At 42.3% G+C, this 22,041-nt stretch overlaps 1 protein-coding gene across 6 annotated transcripts in view; it reads right to left on the reverse strand.

Moving 5' to 3' along the window:
- STEAP3 (STEAP3 metalloreductase) overlaps window positions 1–15,416 on the reverse strand; it is a 53,777-nt gene extending 38,361 nt beyond the window's left edge. Inside the window, exon 1 of one of the 6 annotated variants that reach the window (XM_056535348.1) lies at window positions 15,307–15,416. Coding sequence is in view for 1 of the 6 variants with exons in the window: in XM_056535343.1 (XP_056391318.1) it covers window positions 14,948–15,005 (58 nt within the window). In the remaining 5 variants the exon portion in view is untranslated. The other 5 variants (XM_056535343.1, XM_056535349.1, XM_056535350.1 and 2 more) reach the window with 5 other exon arrangements.
- Between the last annotated feature and the right edge of the window lie 6,625 nt (window positions 15,417–22,041).

A 22,041-nucleotide genomic window follows, 5' to 3' on the forward strand; every position in this document is an offset into this window, starting at 1 on the left:
TATATACAGGGGGTGTATACAGGACACTATATACATGGGTATACAGGACGCTATATATTCGGGTGTACACCGGACACTATATACAGGGTATACAGGACACTATATATTCGGGTGTACACCGGATACTATATACAGGGGTGTATACAGGATACTATATACAGGGGGGTGTATACAGGACACTATATATTCGGGTGTACACCGGATACTATATACAGGGGTGTATACAGGATACTATATACAGGGGGATGTACAGAACCATATATATTCGGGTGTACACCGGATACTATATACAGGGTGTATACAGGACACTATATATTCGGGTGTACACCGGATACTATATACAGGGGTATACACCGGATACTATATACAGGGTGTATACAGGACACTATATATTCGGGTGTACACCGGATACTATATACAGGGGTGTATACAGGACACTATATACAGGGGTATACAGGACACTATATATTCGGGTGTACACCGGATACTATATACAGGGGTATACAGGACACTATATATTCGGGTGTACACCGGATACTATATACAGGGTGTATACAGGACACTATATATTCGGGTGTACACCGGATACTATATACAGGGGTGTATACAGGATACTATATACAGGGTGTATACAGGACACTATATATTCGGGTGTACACCGGATACTATATACAGGGGTGTATACAGGACACTATATACAGGGGTATACAGGACACTATATATTCGGGTGTACACCGGATACTATATACAGGGGTATACAGGACACTATATATTCGGGTGTACACCGGATACTATATACAGGGTGTATACAGGACACTATATATTCGGGTGTACACCGGATACTATATACAGGGGTGTATACAGGATACTATATACAGGGTGTATACAGGACACTATATATTCGGGTGTACACCGGATACTATATACAGGGGTGTATACAGGACACTATATATTCGGGTGTACACCGGATACTATATACAGGGTGTATACAGGACACTATATATTCGGGTGTACACCGGATACTATATACAGGGGGGTATACAGGACACTATATATTCGGGTGTACACCGGATACTATATACAGGGTGTATACAGGACACTATATATTCGGGTGTACACCGGATACTATATGCAGGGTGTATACAGGACACTATATATTCGGGTGTACACCGGATACTATATACAGGGGGGTATACAGGACACTATATATTCGGGTGTACACCGGATACTATATGCAGGGGTGTATACAGGACACTATATATTCGGGTGTACACCGGATACTATATACAGGGTGTATACAGGACACTATATATTCGGGTGTACACCGGATACTATATACAGGGGTGTATACAGGACACTATATACAGGGGGGTGTATACAGGACACTATATACAGGGGGGTGTATACAGGACACTATATACAGGGGGTGTATACAGGACACTATATACAGGGGGTGTATACAGGACACTATATACAGGGGGGTGTATACAGGACACTATATACAGGGGGTGTATACAGGACACTATATACAGGGGGTGTATACAGGACACTATATACAGGAGGGTGTATAAAGGACACTATATACAGGGGGTGTAGTATAAAGGACACTATATACAGGGGGTGTATACAGGACACTATATACAGGGGTATACAGGACACTATATACAGGGGTATACAGGACACTATATATTCGGGTGTACACCGGATACTATATACAGGGGTGTATACAGGACACTATATACAGGGTGTACTCCGGATACTATATACAGGGGGTATACAGGACACTATATATTTGGGTGTACACCGGATACTATATACAGGGGGGTATACAGGACACTATATACAGGGTGTACCCCGGATACTATATACAGGGGGTATACAGGACACTATATATTCGGGTGTACACCGGATACTATATACAGGGGTGTATACAGGACACTATATATTCGGGTGTACACCGGATACTATATACAGGGGTGTACACCGGATACTATATACAGGGTGTATACAGGAACGTATATATTCGGGTGTACACCGGATACTATATACAGGGTGTATACAGGACACTATATATTCGGGTGTACACCGGATACTATATACAGGGGTGTATACAGGATACTATATATTTGGGTGTACACCGGATACTATATACAGGGGGGTATACAGGACACTATATATTCGGGTGTACACCGGATACTATATGCAGGGTGTATACAGGACACTATATATTCGGGTGTACACCGGATACTATATACAGGGTGTATACAGGACACTATATATTCGGGTGTACACCGGATACTATATACAGGGTGTATACAGGACACTATATATTCGGGTGTACACCGGATACTATATACAGGGGTGTATACAGGATACTATATACAGGGTGTATACAGGACACTATATATTCGGGTGTACACCGGATACTATATACAGGGGTGTATACAGGACACTATATATTCGGGTGTACACCGGATACTATATACAGGGTGTATACAGGACACTATATATTCGGGTGTACACCGGATACTATATACAGGGGGGTATACAGGACACTATATATTCGGGTGTACACCGGATACTATATACAGGGTGTATACAGGACACTATATATTCGGGTGTACACCGGATACTATATGCAGGGTGTATACAGGACACTATATATTCGGGTGTACACCGGATACTATATACAGGGGGGTATACAGGACACTATATATTCGGGTGTACACCGGATACTATATACAGGGGTGTATACAGGACACTATATATTCGGGTGTACACCGGATACTATATACAGGGTGTATACAGGACACTATATATTCGGGTGTACACCGGATACTATATACAGGGGTGTATACAGGACACTATATACAGGGGGGTGTATACAGGACACTATATACAGGGGGGTGTATACAGGACACTATATACAGGGGGTGTATACAGGACACTATATACAGGGGGTGTATACAGGACACTATATACAGGGGGGTGTATACAGGACACTATATACAGGGGGTGTATACAGGACACTATATACAGGGGGTGTATACAGGACACTATATACAGGAGGGTGTATAAAGGACACTATATACAGGGGGTGTAGTATAAAGGACACTATATACAGGGGGTGTATACAGGACACTATATACAGGGGTATACAGGACACTATATACAGGGGTATACAGGACACTATATATTCGGGTGTACACCAGATACTATATACAGGGGTGTATACAGGACACTATATACAGGGTGTACCCCGGATACTATATACAGGGGGTATACAGGACACTATATATTCGGGTGTACACCGGATACTATATACAGGGGGGTATACAGTACACTATATACAGGGTGTACCCCGGATACTATATACAGGGGGTATACAGGACACTATATATTTGGGTGTACACCGGATACTATATACAGGGGGGTATACAGGACACTATATACAGGGTGTACCCCGGATACTATATACAGGGGGTATACAGGACACTATATATTCGGGTGTACACCGGATACTATATACAGGGGTGTATACAGGACACTATATATTCGGGTGTACACCGGATACTATATACAGGGGTGTACACCGGATACTATATACAGGGTGTATACAGGAACGTATATATTCGGGTGTACACCGGATACTATATACAGGGTGTATACAGGACACTATATATTCGGGTGTACACCGGATACTATATACAGGGGTGTATACAGGATACTATATACAGGGTGTATACAGGACACTATATATTCGGGTGTACACTGGATACTATATACAGGGGTGTATACAGGACACTATATATTTGGGTGTACACCGGATACTATATACAGGGGGGTATACAGGACACTATATATTCGGGTGTACACCGGATACTATATGCAGGGTGTATACAGGACACTATATATTCGGGTGTACACCGGATACTATATACAGGGTGTATACAGGACACTATATATTCGGGTGTACCCCGGATACTATATACAGGGGTGTATACAGGATACTATATACAGGGTGTATACAGGACACTATATATTCGGGTGTACACCGGATACTATATACAGGGGTGTATACAGGACACTATATATTCGGGTGTATACCGGATACTATATACAGGGGGTATACAGGACACTATATATTCGGGTGTACACCGGATACTATATACAGGGGTGTATACAGGACACTATATATTCGGGTGTACACCGGATACTATATACAGGGTGTATACAGGACACTATATATTCGGGTGTACACCGGATACTATATACAGGGTGTATACAGGACACTATATATTCGGGTGTACACCGGATACTATATACAGGGGTGTATACAGGATACTATATACAGGGTGTATACAGGACACTATATATTCGGGTGTACACCGGATACTATATGCAGGGTGTATACAGGACACTATATATATTCGGGTGTACATCGGATACTATATACAGGGGGGTATACAGGACACTATATATTCGGGTGTACACCGGATACTATATACAGGGTGTATACAGGACACTATATATTCGGGTGTACACCGGATACTATATACAGGGTGTATACAGGACACTATATATTCGGGTGTACGCCGGATACTATATGCAGGGTGTATACAGGACACTATATATTCGGGTGTACACCGGATACTATATACAGGGGTGTATACAGGACACTATATATTCGGGTGTACACCGGATACTATATACAGGGGGTATACAGGACACTATATATTCGGGTGTACACCGGATACTATATACAGGGGTGTATACAGGACACTATATATTCGGGTGTACACCGGATACTATATACAGGGGGTATATACAAGACACTATATATTCGGGTGTACACCGGATACTATATACAGGGGGTATACAGGACACTATATATTCGGGTGTACACCAGATACTATATACAGGGGTGTATACAGGACACTATATATTCGGGTGTACACCGGATACTATATACAGGGTGTATACAGGACACTATATATTCGGGTGTACACCGTATACTATATACAGGGGTGTATACAGGATACTATATACAGGGTGTATACAGGACACTATATATTCGGGTGTACACCGGATACTATATACAGGGGTGTATACAGGACACTATATATTCGGGTGAACACCGGATACTATATACAGGGGTGTATACAGGACACTATATATTCGGGTGTACACCGGATACTATATACAGGGGGTATACAGGACACTATATATTCGGGTGTACACCGGATACTATATACAGGGTGTATACAGGACACTATATATTCGGGTGTACACCGGATACTATATACAGGGGTGTATACAGGATACTATATACAGGGTGTATACAGGACACTATATATTCGGGTGTACACCGGATACTATATGCAGGGTGTATACAGGACACTATATATTCGGGTGTACACCGGATACTATATACAGGGGGGTATACAGGACACTATATATTCGGGTGTACACCGGATACTATATACAGGGTGTATACAGGACACTATATATTCGGGTGTACACCGGATACTATATACAGGGGTGTATACAGGATACTATATACAGGGTGTATACAGGACACTATATATTCGGGTGTACACCGGATACTATATACAGGGGTGTATACAGGATACTATATACAGGGTGTATACAGGACACTATATATTCGGGTGTACACCGGATACTATATACAGGGTGTATACAGGACACTATATACAGGGGTGTACACCGGATACTATATACAGGGGTGTACACCGGATACTATATACAGGGGTGTACACCGGATACTATATACAGGACACTATATATTCGGGTGTACACCGGATACTATATACAGGACACTATATATACAGGGTGTACACCGGATACTATATACAGGGGGTATACAGGACACTATATATTCGGGTGTACACATGATACTATATACAGGGGGTATACAGGACACTATATACAGGGTGTACACCGGATACTATATACAGGGGGGTATACAGGACACTATATACAGGGTGTACACAGGATACTATATACAGGGGGGTATACAGGACACTATATACAGGGTGTACACCGGATACTATATACAGGGGTGTATACAGGACACTATATATTCGGGTGTACACCGGATACTATATACAGGGGTGTATACAGGACACTATATATTCGGGTGTACACCGGATACTATATACAGGGGGTATACAGGACACTATATATTCGGGTGTACACCAGATACTATATACAGGGGGTATACAGGACACTATATATTCGGGTGTACACATGATACTATATACAGGGGTATATACAAGACACTATATATTCGGGTGTACACCGGACACTATATACAGAACCATATATATTCGGGTGTACACCGGATACTATATACAGGGGGTATACAGGACACTATATACATGGTGTACACCGGATACTATATACAGGGGTGTATACAGGACACTATATATTCGGGTGTACACCAGATACTATATACAGGGGGTATACAGGACACTATATATTCGGGTGTACACATGATACTATATACAGGGGTATATACAAGACACTATATATTCGGGTGTACACCGGACACTATATACAGAACCATATATATTCGGGTGTACACCGGATACTATATACAGGGGGTATACAGGACACTATATACATGGTGTACACCGGATACTATATACAGGGGTGTATACAGGACACTATATATTCGGGTGTACACCGGATACTATATACAGGGGTGTATACAGGACACTATATACAGGGTGTACACCGGATACTATATACAGGGGGGTATACAGGACACTATATACAGGGTGTACACCGGATACTATATACAGGGGTGTATACAGGACACTATATACAGGGTGTACACCGGATACTATATACAGGGGGGTATACAGGACACTATATACAGGGTGTACACCGGATACTATATACAGGGGGGTATACAGGACACTATATACAGGGTGTACACCGGATACTATATACAGGGGGGTATACAGGACACTATATACAGGGTGTACACAGGATACTATATACAGGGGGGTATACAGGACACTATATACAGGGTGTACACCGGATACTATATACAGGGGGGTATACAGGACACTATATACAGGGTGTACACCGGATACTATATACAGGGGGGGTATACAGGACACTATATACAGGGGTGTATACAGGACACTATATATTCGGGTGTACACCGGATACTATATACAGGGGTGTATACAGGACACTATATATTCGGGTGTACACCGGATACTATATACAGGGGGTATACAGGACACTATATATTCGGGTGTACACCGGATACTATATACAGGGTGTATACAGGACACTATATATTCGGGTGTACACCGGATACTATATACAGGGGTGTATACAGGATACTATATACAGGGGTGTACACCGGATACTATATACAGGACACTATATATTCGGGTGTACACTGGATACTATATACAGGACACTATATATACAGGGTGTACACCGGATACTATATACAGGGGGTATACAGGACACTATATATTCGGGTGTACACATGATACTATATACAGGGGGGTATACAGGACACTATATACAGGGTGTACACCGGATACTATATACAGGGGGTATACAGGACACTATATACAGGGTGTACACAGGATACTATATACAGGGGGGTATACAGGACACTATATACAGGGTGTACACCGGATACTATATACAGGGGTGTATACAGGACACTATATATTCGGGTGTACACCGGATACTATATACAGGGTGTATACAGGACACTATATATTCGGGTGTACACCGGATACTATATACAGGGGGTATACAGGACACTATATATTCGGGTGTACACCAGATACTATATACAGGGGGTATACAGGACACTATATATTCGGGTGTACACCAGATACTATATACAGGGGGTATACAGGACACTATATATTCGGGTGTACACATGATACTATATACAGGGGTATATACAAGACACTATATATTCGGGTGTACACCGGACACTATATACAGAACCATATATATTCGGGTGTACACCGGATACTATATACAGGGGGTATACAGGACACTATATACAGGGTGTACACCGGATACTATATACAGGGGGGTATACAGGACACTATATACAGGGTGTACACCGGATACTATATACAGGGGGTATACAGGACACTATATACAGGGTGTACACCGGATACTATATACAGGGGGTATACAGGACACTATATACAGGGTGTACACCGGATACTATATACAGGGGTGTATACAGGACACTATATACAGGGTGTACACCGGATACTATATACAGGGGGGTATACAGGACACTATATACAGGGTGTACACCAGATACTATATACAGGGGGGTATACAGGACACTATATACAGGGTGTACACCGGATACTATATACAGGGGTGTATACAGGACACTATATACAGGGTGTACACCGGATACTATATACAGGGGGTATACAGGACACTATATACAGGGTGTACACCGGATACTATATACAGGGGGGTATACAGGACACTATATACAGGGTGTACACCGGATACTATATACAGGGGGGTATACAGGACACTATATACAGGGTGTACACCGGATACTATATACAGGGGGGTATACAGGACACTATATACAGGGTGTACACCGGATACTATATACAGGGGGGTATACAGGACACTATATACAGGGTGTACACCGGATACTATAGCGGGGCAGGAGTTTGTCCGTTACCGGGGTGAAGTTTTGAGGTCACGGGTGGGGAGGGTAAGGACACGCACGTGCTCTCGGAGGGGGCGGGGTGTTTCCTGCAGCACGTGACCCCGCCCCCCACGACGTGTTTCTTCACCGGACCCCGAACCCCGGATCCTGTCCTCACCTGCAGCCTGACCAGGAACCGAAAGCTGACCCGGGGAGGGGGCGGGGCTCGGGGACTATACACCCCCCGGAGGATTATATGCTAATAAATTATTCATCCCACCCCCAACAGTACTCGTGTATTGTCCGTATATACTGCACAACGTATACAAGTTATTATATATACTCCTTATATACTACAGAACTTATACAAATTATTATATATACCCCTTATATACTACAGAACTTATACAAATTATTATATATACCCCTTATATACTGCAGAATGTATACAAATTATTATATATACTCCTTATATACTACAGAATGTATACAAATTATTATATATACTCCTTATATACTGCAGAATGTATACAAATTATTATATATACTCCTTATATACTACAGAATGTATACAAATTATTATATATACTCCTTATATACTACAGAATGTATACAAATTATTATATATACTCCTTATATACTACACAACGTATACAAGTTATTATATATACCACTTATATACTACAGAATGTATACAAGTTATTATATATACCCCTTATATACCGCAGAATGTATACAAATTATTATATATACTCCTTATATACTACAGAATGTATACAAGTTATTATATATACCCCTTATATACTACAGAAATTATACAAGTTATTATATATACCCCTTATATACTACAGAATGTATACAAATTATTATATATACTCCTTATATACTGCAGAACGTATACAAGTTATTATATATACCCCTTATATACTACAGAATGTATACAAGTTATTATATATACCCCTTATATACTACAGAATGTATACAAGTTATTATATATACCCCTTATATACTACAGAATGTATACAAGTTATTATATATACTCCTTATATACTACAGAATGTATACAAGTTATTATATATACTCCTTATATACTACAGAATGTATACAAATTATTATATATACTCCTTATATACTACAAAATGTATACAAATTATTATATATACTCCTTATATACTGCACAACGTATACAAGTTATTATATATACTACTTATATACTACAGAATGTATACAAGTTATTATATATACCCCTTATATACCGCAGAATGTATACAAATTATTATATATACTCCTTATATACTACAGAATGTATACAAATTATTATATATACTCCTTATATACTACACAACGTATACAAATTATTATATATACTCCTTATATACCGCAGAACGTATACAAATTATTATATATACTCCTTATATACTACAGAATGTATACAAGTTATTATATATACCCCTTATATACTGCAGAATGTATACAAGTTATTATATATACCCCTTATATACTACAGAATGTATACAAGTTATTATATATACCCCTTATATACTGCAGAATGTATACAAGTTATTATATATACCCCTTATATACTACAGAATGTATACAAGTTATTATATATACCCCTTATATACTACAGAACTTATACAAGTTATTATATATACCCCTTATATACTACAGAATGTATACAAGTTATTATATATACCCCTTATATACTGCACAATGTATACAAATTATTATATATACCCCTTATATACTGCAGAACGTATACAAATTATTATATATACTCCTTATATACTACATAATGTATATAAATTATTATATATACCCCTTATATACTGCAGAATGTATACAAGTTATTATATATACCCCTTATATACTACAGAATGTATACAAGTTATTATATATACCCCTTATATACTACAGAACTTATACAAATTATTATATATACCCCTTATATACTACAGAACTTATACAAATTATTATATATACCCCTTATATACTACAGAACTTATACAAATTATTATATATACCCCTTATATACTACAGAACTTATACAAATTATTATATATACCCCTTATATACTACAGAATGTATACAAGTTATTATATATACCCCTTATATACTACAGAACTTATACAAATTATTATATATACCCCTTATATACTACAGAATGTATACAAATTATTATATATACTCCTTATATACTACAGAATGTATACAAATTATTATATATACTCCTTATATACTACAGAATGTATACAAATTATTATATATACTCCTTATATACTACAGAATGTATACAAATTATTATATATACCCCTTATATACTGCAGAATGTATACAAGTTATTATATATACCCCTTATATACTACAGAATGTATACAAGTTATTATATATACCCCTTATATACTACAGAACTTATACAAATTATTATATATACCCCTTATATACTACAGAATGTATACAAATTATTATATATACTCCTTATATACTACAGAATGTATACAAGTTATTATATATACTCCTTATATACTGCAGAATGTATACAAATTATTATATATACCCCTTATATACTACAGAATGTATACAAATTATTATATATACTCCTTATATACTACAGAATGTATACAAGTTATTATATATACTCCTTATATACTGCAGAATGTATACAAGTTATTATATATACCCCTTATATACTGCAGAATGTATACAAATTATTATATATACCCCTTATATACTGCAGAATGTATACAAGTTATTATATATACCCCTTATATACTACAGAATGTATACAAGTTATTATATATACCCCTTATATACTACAGAATGTATACAAGTTATTATATATACTCCTTATATACTACAGAACTTATACAAATTATTATATATACTCCTTATATACTACAGAACTTATACAAATTATTATATATACCCCTTATATACTACAGAATGTATACAAATTATTATATATACTCCTTATATACTACAGAATGTATACAAATTATTATATATACCCCTTATATACTGCAGAATGTATACAAGTTATTATATATACCCCTTATATACTACAGAAATTATACAAGTTATTATATATACCCCTTATATACTACAGAAATTATACTCCTTATATACAACAGAACTTATACAAGTTATTATATATACCCCTTATATACTGCAGAATGTATACAAGTTATTATATATACCCCTTATATACTACAGAATGTATACAAGTTATTATATATACCCCTTATATACTACAGAATGTATACAAGTTATTATATATACCCCTTATATACTACAGAAATTATACAAGTCATTATATATACTCCTTATATACTACAGAACTAATACAAGTTATTATATATATACCCCTTATATACTACAGAACTTATACAAATGATTATATATACCCCTTATATACTGCAGAACTAATACAAGTTATTATATATACCCCTTATATACTACAGAACTTATACAAATTATTATATATACCCCTTATATACTACAGAACTAATACAAGTTATTATATATACCCCTTATATACTACAGAAATTATACAAGTTATTATATATACTCCTTATATACTACAGAACTAATACAAGTTATTATATATACTCCTTATATACTACAGAACTTATACAAGTTATATATACTACAGAACTTATACAAATGATTATATATACCCCTTATATACTACAGAACTTATACAAATTATTATATATACCCCTTATATACTACAGAACTTATACAAATGATTATATATACTCCTTATATACTACAGAACTAATACAAGTTATTATATATACCCCTTATATACTACAGAACTTATACAAATGATTATATATACCCCTTATATACTACAGAACTTATACAAATGATTATATATACCCCTTATATACTACAGAACTTATACAAATGATTATATATACCCCTTATATACTACAGAACTTATACAAATTATTATATATACCCCTTATATACTGCAGAACGTATACAAATTATTATATATACTCCTTATATACTACATAATGTATATAAATTATTATATATACCCCTTATATACTGCAGAATGTATACAAGTTATTATATATACCCCTTATATACTACAGAATGTATACAAGTTATTATATATACCCCTTATATACTACAGAACTTATACAAATTATTATATATACCCCTTATATACTACAGAACTTATACAAATTATTATATACCCCTTATATACTACAGAACTTATACAAATTATTATATATACCCCTTATATACTACAGAACTTATACAAATTATTATATATACCCCTTATATACTACAGAATGTATACAAGTTATTATATATACCCCTTATATACTACAGAACTTATACAAATTATTATATATACCCCTTATATACTACAGAATGTATACAAATTATTATATATACTCCTTATATACTACAGAATGTATACAAATTATTATATATACTCCTTATATACTACAGAATGTATACAAATTATTATATATACTCCTTATATACTACAGAATGTATACAAATTATTATATATACCCCTTATATACTGCAGAATGTATACAAGTTATTATATATACCCCTTATATACTACAGAATGTATACAAGTTATTATATATACCCCTTATATACTACAGAACTTATACAAATTATTATATATACCCCTTATATACTACAGAATGTATACAAATTATTATATATACTCCTTATATACTACAGAATGTATACAAGTTATTATATATACTCCTTATATACTGCAGAATGTATACAAATTATTATATATACCCCTTATATACTACAGAATGTATACAAATTATTATATATACTCCTTATATACTACAGAATGTATACAAGTTATTATATATACTCCTTATATACTGCAGAATGTATACAAGTTATTATATATACCCCTTATATACTGCAGAATGTATACAAATTATTATATATACCCCTTATATACTGCAGAATGTATACAAGTTATTATATATACCCCTTATATACTACAGAATGTATACAAGTTATTATATATACCCCTTATATACTACAGAATGTATACAAGTTATTATATATACTCCTTATATACTACAGAACTTATACAAATTATTATATATACTCCTTATATACTACAGAACTTATACAAATTATTATATATACCCCTTATATACTACAGAATGTATACAAATTATTATATATACTCCTTATATACTACAGAATGTATACAAATTATTATATATACCCCTTATATACTGCAGAATGTATACAAGTTATTATATATACCCCTTATATACTACAGAAATTATACAAGTTATTATATATACCCCTTATATACTACAGAAATTATACTCCTTATATACAACAGAACTTATACAAGTTATTATATATACCCCTTATATACTGCAGAATGTATACAAGTTATTATATATACCCCTTATATACTACAGAATGTATACAAGTTATTATATATACCCCTTATATACTACAGAAATTATACAAGTCATTATATATACTCCTTATATACTACAGAACTAATACAAGTTATTATATATATACCCCTTATATACTACAGAACTTATACAAATGATTATATATACCCCTTATATACTGCAGAACTAATACAAGTTATTATATATACCCCTTATATACTACAGAACTTATACAAATTATTATATATACCCCTTATATACTACAGAACTAATACAAGTTATTATATATACCCCTTATATACTACAGAAATTATACAAGTTATTATATATACTCCTTATATACTACAGAACTAATACAAGTTATTATATATACTCCTTATATACTACAGAACTTATACAAGTTATATATACTACAGAACTTATACAAATGATTATATATACCCCTTATATACTACAGAACTTATACAAATTATTATATATACCCCTTATATACTACAGAACTTATACAAATGATTATATATACTCCTTATATACTACAGAACTAATACAAGTTATTATATATACCCCTTATATACTACAGAACTTATACAAATGATTATATATACCCCTTATATACTACAGAACTTATACAAATGATTATATATACCCCTTATATACTACAGAACTTATACAAATGATTATATATACCCCTTATATACTACAGAACTTATACAAATTATTATATATACCCCTTATTCACAGCTTATTACATGCATCCCTTTTCTACAGATCTCTGTATAGCCCTTACATATAACACAAACCATATAAACAGCTTCTTATATACTTCCCTTACATACTATGTACTGTACTGTATACAGTTCTGCACATATATACATATTATTATATAACATCCTACACTCCTTGGGGGAGATTTAGCAAAACCGGTCCAGAGGAAAATGTTCCCAGTTGCCCATAGCAACCAATCAGATCGCTGCTTTCATTTTTAACAAGGCCTCTGCAAAATGAAAGAAGCGATCTGATTGGTTTCTATGGGCAACTGGGCAAATTTTCCTTTACACAGGTTTTGATAAATCTCCCCTCTTATCTATAGTGTGAATAAACAATTCTTACATACTTTACATCTTATTATATACCATACATCTGATAGTCATCATATTTATATATGTGGTGGCCCAGTACGGGAGATGTTACCCTTGCTGTCCTGTCAGGCAGCCTCCTTCAGTGTCCCCAGGGCCCCTTGCACCTGTTCCCCCCTGTACATATGTTCTGCAGTGTATTGTATTATAAAGTGTCTTGTATCTTTAAGAGTTATACCATGTGATATGTCATGTGATTGTTACCCAGGAGGTACCAGTGACCATGTGACCCCCAGAGTGACCTATGGGCTCCCTGCTAGTCTCCCCCATACAGTGACCTATGGGCTCCCTGCTAGTCTCCCCCATACAGTGACCTATGGGCTCCCTGCTAGTCTCCCCCATACAGTGACCTATGGGCTCCCTGCTAGTCTCCCTCATATAACCCCTGGGTGGAGCTTCTCTCTCTTCTGCTGAGGTCCAGTGCAGTCTTGTCTAGTCTGTGTGTCCAGAGTGTTGGAGACCTCAAAGTCCAGTCCTGCAGCCGCCATCAAGTCAAGTAAGATAAAGTCCCAGCTTTATGAGTCCAGTCAGTCCCTGTCATCTGTCCAGTCAGCGTGGTCTGCATTCAATTGTCCAGTCCTACTACAAGTCCCAGCAAACCCTTAATGTCTCTGAGTCACTGGTCACCTCCTTGGGCCCTGGCTGAACTGTATAGACTTTACCATCTGTCTACCCTCAGTAAAGCTACCGTTGTCCGTAACTTGGCGTCAGAGTCATTATTGCCCCCCATGCCTAGCCCAGGATACAGCGGTATAACCTTCAGGTGGTTATAGGCTAAACCACGCCCTGGCATCACGAATACAAGGGGTTAATGCCATCTGCCCCTAGGGTAACAACATCTACCCTCATCACACCCCACTGCCATATATATAACTTTTGACATCTATTCCTTATATAGAGCTCATTATACAGTATACACTCCCTTATGTGCTCAACCAAGTGATCATCCATATTTTCCTGTGTCCCTCCCCCCAGACTCCTCTGTCCTCCTCCTCCAGACCCCTCTGTCCTCCTCCTCCAGACTCCTCTGTCCTCCTCCTCCAGACTCCTCTGTCCTCCTCCTCCAGACCCCTCTGTCCTCCTCCTCCAGACCCCTCTGTCCTCCTCCTCCAGACTCCTCTGTCCTCCTCCTCCAGACTCCTCTGTCCTCCTCCTCCAGACTCCTCTGTCCTCCTCCTCCTCCAGACCCCTCTGTCCTCCTCCTCCTCCAGACCCCTCTGTCCTCCTCCTCCAGACCCCTCTGTCCTCCTCCTCCAGACTCCTCTGTCCTCCTCCTCCAGACTCCTCTGCCCCCTCCTCCTCCAGACCCCTCTGTCCTCCTCCTCCAGACCCCTCTGTCCTCCTCCTCCAGACCCCTCTGCCCCCTCCTCCAGACCCCTCTGTCCTCCTCCTCCAGACCCCTCTGTCCTCCTCCTCCAGACCCCTCTGTCCTCCTCCTCCAGACCCCTCTGTCCTCCTCCTCTAGACCCCTCCTCCAGACTCCTCTGTCCCCTCCAGACCCCTCTGTCCTCCTCCTCTAGACCCCTCTGCCCCCTCCTCCAGACCCCTCTGTCCTCCTCCTCCAGACCCCTCTGTCCTTCTCCTCCAAACTCCTCTGTCCTCCTCCTCCAGACTCCTCTGCCCCCTCCTCCAGACCCCTCTGTCCTCCTCCTCCAGACTCCTCTGTCCCCTCCTCCAGACTCCTCTGTCCTCCTCCTCCAGACTCCTCTGCCCCCTCCTCCAGACTCCTCTGTCCCCTCCTCCAGACTCCTCTGTCCCCTCCTCCAGACTCCTCTGCCCCCTCCTCCAGACTCCTCTGTCCCCTCCTCCAGACTCCTCTGTCCTCCTCCTCCAGACTCCTCTGTCCCCTCCTCCAGACTCCTCTGTCCCCTCCTCCAGACTCCTCTGTCCTCCTCCTCCTGACTCCTCTGCCCCCTCCTCCAGACTCCTCTGTCCCCTCCTCCAGACTCCTCTGTCCTCCTCCTCCAGACTCCTCTGCCCCTTCCTCCAGACTCCTCTGTCCCCTCCTCCAGACTCCTCTGTCCTCCTCCTCCAGACTCCTCTGCCCCCTCCTCCAGACCCCTCTGTCCTCCTCCTCCAGACTCCTCTGCCCCCTCCTCCAGACCCCTCTGTCCTCTGTCCTCCTCCTCCAGACTCCTCTGTCCTCCTCCCCAGACCCCTCTTTCCTCCTCCTCCTCCAGACTCCTCTGTCCTCCTCCTCTAGACCCCTCTGCCCCCTCCTCCATACCCCTCTGTCCCCTCCTCCAGACCCCTCTGTCCTCCTCCTCCTGACTCCTCTGTCCTCCTCCAGACCCCTCTGTCCTCCTCCTCCAGACTCCTCTGTCCTCCTCCAGACCCCTCTGTCCTCCTCCTCCAGACTCCTCTGTCCCCTCCTCCAGACCCCTCTGTCCTCCTCCTCCAAACTCCTCTGTCCCCTCCTCCAGATCCCTCTGTCCTCCTGCTCCAGACTCCTCTGTCCCCTCCTCCAGACTCCTCTGTCCCCTCCTCCAGACTCCTCTGTCCCCTCCTCCAGACCCCTCTGTCTTCCTCTTCCAGGCCCCTTGGCCCTCCTTTGCCAGACTCCTCTGTTCCCTTCAGACTCCTTTGCCCCCCTCCAGTCTCCTTTATCCCTTCCAGACCCTCTGTCGTCTACAGACCCCTCTGTCTTCTCCTTCTAGGCCCCTCAGCCCTCCTTTTCCAGGTCCCCTCCAGTCCAGACCCCTCTGTCCCCTCCAGACTCCTCTGTCCCCTCCAGACCCCTCTGTCCCCTCTAGACTCCTCTGTCCCCTCCAGACCCTTCTGTCATCCTCTTCCATGCCCCTCGGCCCTCCTTTTCCAGACTCCTCTGTACCATCCAGACTCCTTTGCCCCCCCCCCTCCCCCAGTCTCCTCTATCCCTTCCAGACTCCTCTGTCCCCTACAGACTCATCTGTCCCCTACAGACCCCTCTGTCTTCCCCTTCTAGGCCCCTCAGCCCTCTTTTTAAAGACTCCTCTGTCCCCTCCAGACTCCTCTGCTTCCCTTCAGACCCTCTGTCCTCTACAGACTCCTCTGTCCCCTCCAGACTCCTCTGTCCCCTTCAGACTCCTCTGCTCCCCTCCAGACTCCTCTGTCCCCTCCAGACCCCTCTGTCCTCCTCTTCCAGACTCCTCTGTCCCCTCCAGACTCCTCTGTCCCCTCCAGACTCCTCTGTCCCCTCCAGACCCCTCTGTCCTCCTCTTCCAGACTCCTCTGTCCCCTCCAGACCCCTCTGTCCTCCTCTTCCAGACTCCTCTGCCCCCTCCAGACTCCTCTGTTCCCTCCGGACTCCTCTGCCCCCTCCAGACTGCTCTGCTTCCCTCCAGACCTCCCTGTCCTCCTCTTCCAGACTCCTCTGTCCCCTCCGGACCTCTCTGTCCTCCTCTTCCAGACTCCTCTGCTCCCCTCCAGACCTCTCTGTCCTCCTCCTCCAGACCTCTCTCTCCTCCTCTTACAGACCCCTCTGTCCCCTCCAGACTCCTCTGTCCTCCTTTTCCAGACTCCTCTGTCCCCTCCAGACCTCTCTGTCCTCCTCTTCCAGACTCCTCTGTCCCCTCCAGACTCCTCTGTCCCCTCCAGACTCCTCTGTCCCCTCCAGACCTCTCTGTCCTCCTCTTCCAGACTCCTCTGTCCCCTCCAGACCTCTCTGTCCTCCTCTACCAGACTACTCTGTCCCCTCCAGACTCCTCTGCTTCCCTCCATACTCCTCTGTCCCCTCCAGACCTCTCTGACCTCCTCTTCCAGACTCCTCTGTCCCTTCCAGACTCCTCTGTCCCCTCCAGACCTCTCTGTCCTCCTCTTCCAGACTCCTCTGTCCACTCCAGACCTCTCTGTCCTCCTCTTCCAGACTCCTCTGTCCCCTCCAGACTCCTCTGTCCTCCTCTTCCAAACTCCTCTGTCCCCTCCAGACTCCTCTGCTTCCCTCCAGACTCCTCTGTCCCCTCCAGACCTCTCTGTCCTTCTCTTCCAGACTCCTCTGTCCCCTCCAGACCTCTCTGCCCTCCTCTTCCAGACTCCTCTGCTTCCCTCCAGACTCCTCTGTCCCCTCCAGACCTCTCTGTCCTCCTCTTCCAGACTCCTCTGTCCCCTCCAGACCTCTCTGTCCTCCTCTTCCAGACTCCTCTGTCCCTTCCAGACTCCTCTGTCCCCTCCAGACCTCTCTGTCCTCCTCTTCCAGACTCCTCTGTCCACTCCAGACCTCTCTGTCCTCCTCTTCCAGACTCCTCTGTCCCCTCCAGACTCCTCTGTCCTCCTCTTCCAAACTCCTCTGTCCCCTCCAGACTCCTCTGCTTCCCTCCAGACTCCTCTGTCCCCTCCAGACCTCTCTGTCCTTCTCTTCCAGACTCCTCTGTCCCCTCCAGACCTCTCTGTCCTCCTCTTCCAGACTCCTCTGCTTCCCTCCAGACTCCTCTGTCCCCTCCAGACCTCTCTGTCCTCCTCTTCCAGACTCCTCTGTCCCCTCCAGACCTCTCTGTCCTCCTCTTCCAGACTCCTCTGTCCCCTCCAGACCTCTCTGTCCTCCTCCTCCAGACTCCTCTGTCCCCTCCAGACCTCTCTCTCCTCCTCTTACAGACCCCTCTGTCCCCTCCAGACTCCTCTGTCCTCCTCTTCCAGACTCCTCTGTCCCCTCCAGACCTCTCTGTCCTCCTCTTCCAGACTCCTCTGTCCCCTCCAGACTCCTCTGTCCCCTCCAGACCTCTCTGTCCTCCTCTTCCAGACTCCTCTGTCCCCTCCAGACCTCTCTGTCCTCCTCTTCCAGACTCCTCTGTCCCCTCCAGACCTCTCTGTCCTCCTCTTCCAGACTACTCTGTCCCCTCCAGACTCCTCTGCTTCCCTCCATACTCCTCTGTCCCCTCCAGACCTCTCTGACCTCCTCTTCCAGACTACTCTGTCCCCTCCAGACTCCTCTGCTTCCCTCCATACTCCTCTGTCCCCTCCAGACCTCTCTGACCTCCTCTTCCAGACTCCTCTGTCCCTTCCAGACTCCTCTGTCCCTTCCAGACTCCTCTGTCCCCTCCAGACCTCTCTGTCCTCCTCATCCAGACTCCTCTGTCCACTCCAGACCTCTCTGTCCTCCTCTACCAGACTCCTCTGTCCCCTCCAGACTCCTCTGTCCTCCTCTTCCAAACTCCTCTGTCCCCTCCAGACTCCTCTGCTTCCCTCCAGACTCCTCTGTCCCCTCCAGACCTCTCTGTCCTCCTCTTCCAGACTCCTCTGTCCCCTCCAGACCTCTCTGTCCTTCTCTTCCAGACTCCTCTGTCCCCTCCAGACCTCTCTGTCCTTCTCTTCCAGACTCCTCTGTCCCCTCCACACCTCTCTGTCCTCCTCTTCCAGACTCCTCTGCTTCCCTCCAGACTCCTCTGTCCCCTCCAGACCTCTCTGTCCTCCTCTTCCAGACTCCTCGGTCCCCTCCAGACCTCTCTGTCCTCCTCTTCCAGACTCCTCTGTCCCCTCCAGACCTCTCTGTCCTCCTCTTCCAGACTCCTCTGTCCCCTCCAGACCCCTCTGTCGCCTCCAGACTCCTCTGTCCCCTCCAGACCTCTCTGTCCTCCTCTTCCAGACTCCTCTGTCCCCTCCAGACCTCTCTGACCTTCTCTTCCAGACTCCTCTGTCCCCTCCACACCTCTCTGTCCTCCTCTTCCAGACTCCTCTGCTTCCCTCCAGACTCCTCTGTCCCCTCCAGACCTCTCTGTCCTCCTCTTCCAGACTCCTCTGTCCCCTCCAGACCTCTCTGTCATTCTCTTCCAGACTCCTCTGTCCCCTCCAGACCTCTCTGTCCTCCTCTTCCAGACTCCTCTGTCCCCTCCAGACCCCTCTGTCGTCTCCAGACTCCTCTGTCCCCTCCAGACCTCTCTGTCCTCCTCTTCCAGACTCCTCGGTCCCCTCCAGACCTCTCTGTCCTCCTCTTCCAGACTCCTCTGTCCCCTCCAGACCTCTCTGTCATTCTCTTCCAGACTCCTCTGTCCCCTCCAGACCTCTCTGTCCTCCTCTTCCAGACTCCTCTGTCCCCTCCAGACCTCTCTGTCCTCCTCTTCCAGACTCCTCTGTCCCCTCCAGACCTCTCTGTCCTCCTCTTCCAGACTCCTCTGTCCCCTCCAGACCTCTCTGTCCTCCTCTTCCAGACTCCTCTGTCCCCTCCAGACTCCTCTGTCCCCTCCAGACCTCTCTGTCCTCTGTCCCTTCCAGACTCCTCTGTCCCCTCCAGACTCCTCTGTCCCCTCCAGACCTCTCTGTCCTCCTCTTCCAGACTGCTCTGTCCCCTCCAGACCTCTCTGTCCTCCTCTTCCAGACTCCTCTGTCCCCTCCAGACCTCTCTGTCCTCCTCTTCCAGACTCCTCTGTCCCCTCCAGACTCCTCTGTCCCCTCCAGACCTCTCTGTCCTCTGTCCCTTCCAGACTCCTCTGTCCCCTCCAGACTCCTCTGTCCCCTCCAGACCTCTCTGACCTCCTCTTCCAGACTCTTCTGTCCCCTCCAGACCTCTCTGTCCTCCTCTTCCAGACTCCTCTGTCCCCTCCAGACCTCTCTGTCCTCCTCTTCCAGACTCCTCTGTCCCCTCAGGACTCTGCTGTGTCTCATCACAAAATGATTGTGCATGCTGAAATCAACAGCCTGATCTTTCCTCCAACAACAATCGCTGTGAGAGGAGAGTTGGGAGACCCCCATACACATTACGCTGAAATCCATGGGTTTGGTCATCACAGACCTATTGTGTGTTACCTGCTTTATATAAGAGGACATATTCTCCTCTTTTAACCCCTCGATCCCTTATTTTGTGACGGGTAAATTTATCTGA

This window comes from Hyla sarda, chromosome 8, assembly GCF_029499605.1.
Source record: "Hyla sarda isolate aHylSar1 chromosome 8, aHylSar1.hap1, whole genome shotgun sequence".
Lineage (NCBI taxonomy): Eukaryota > Metazoa > Chordata > Amphibia > Anura > Hylidae > Hyla > Hyla sarda.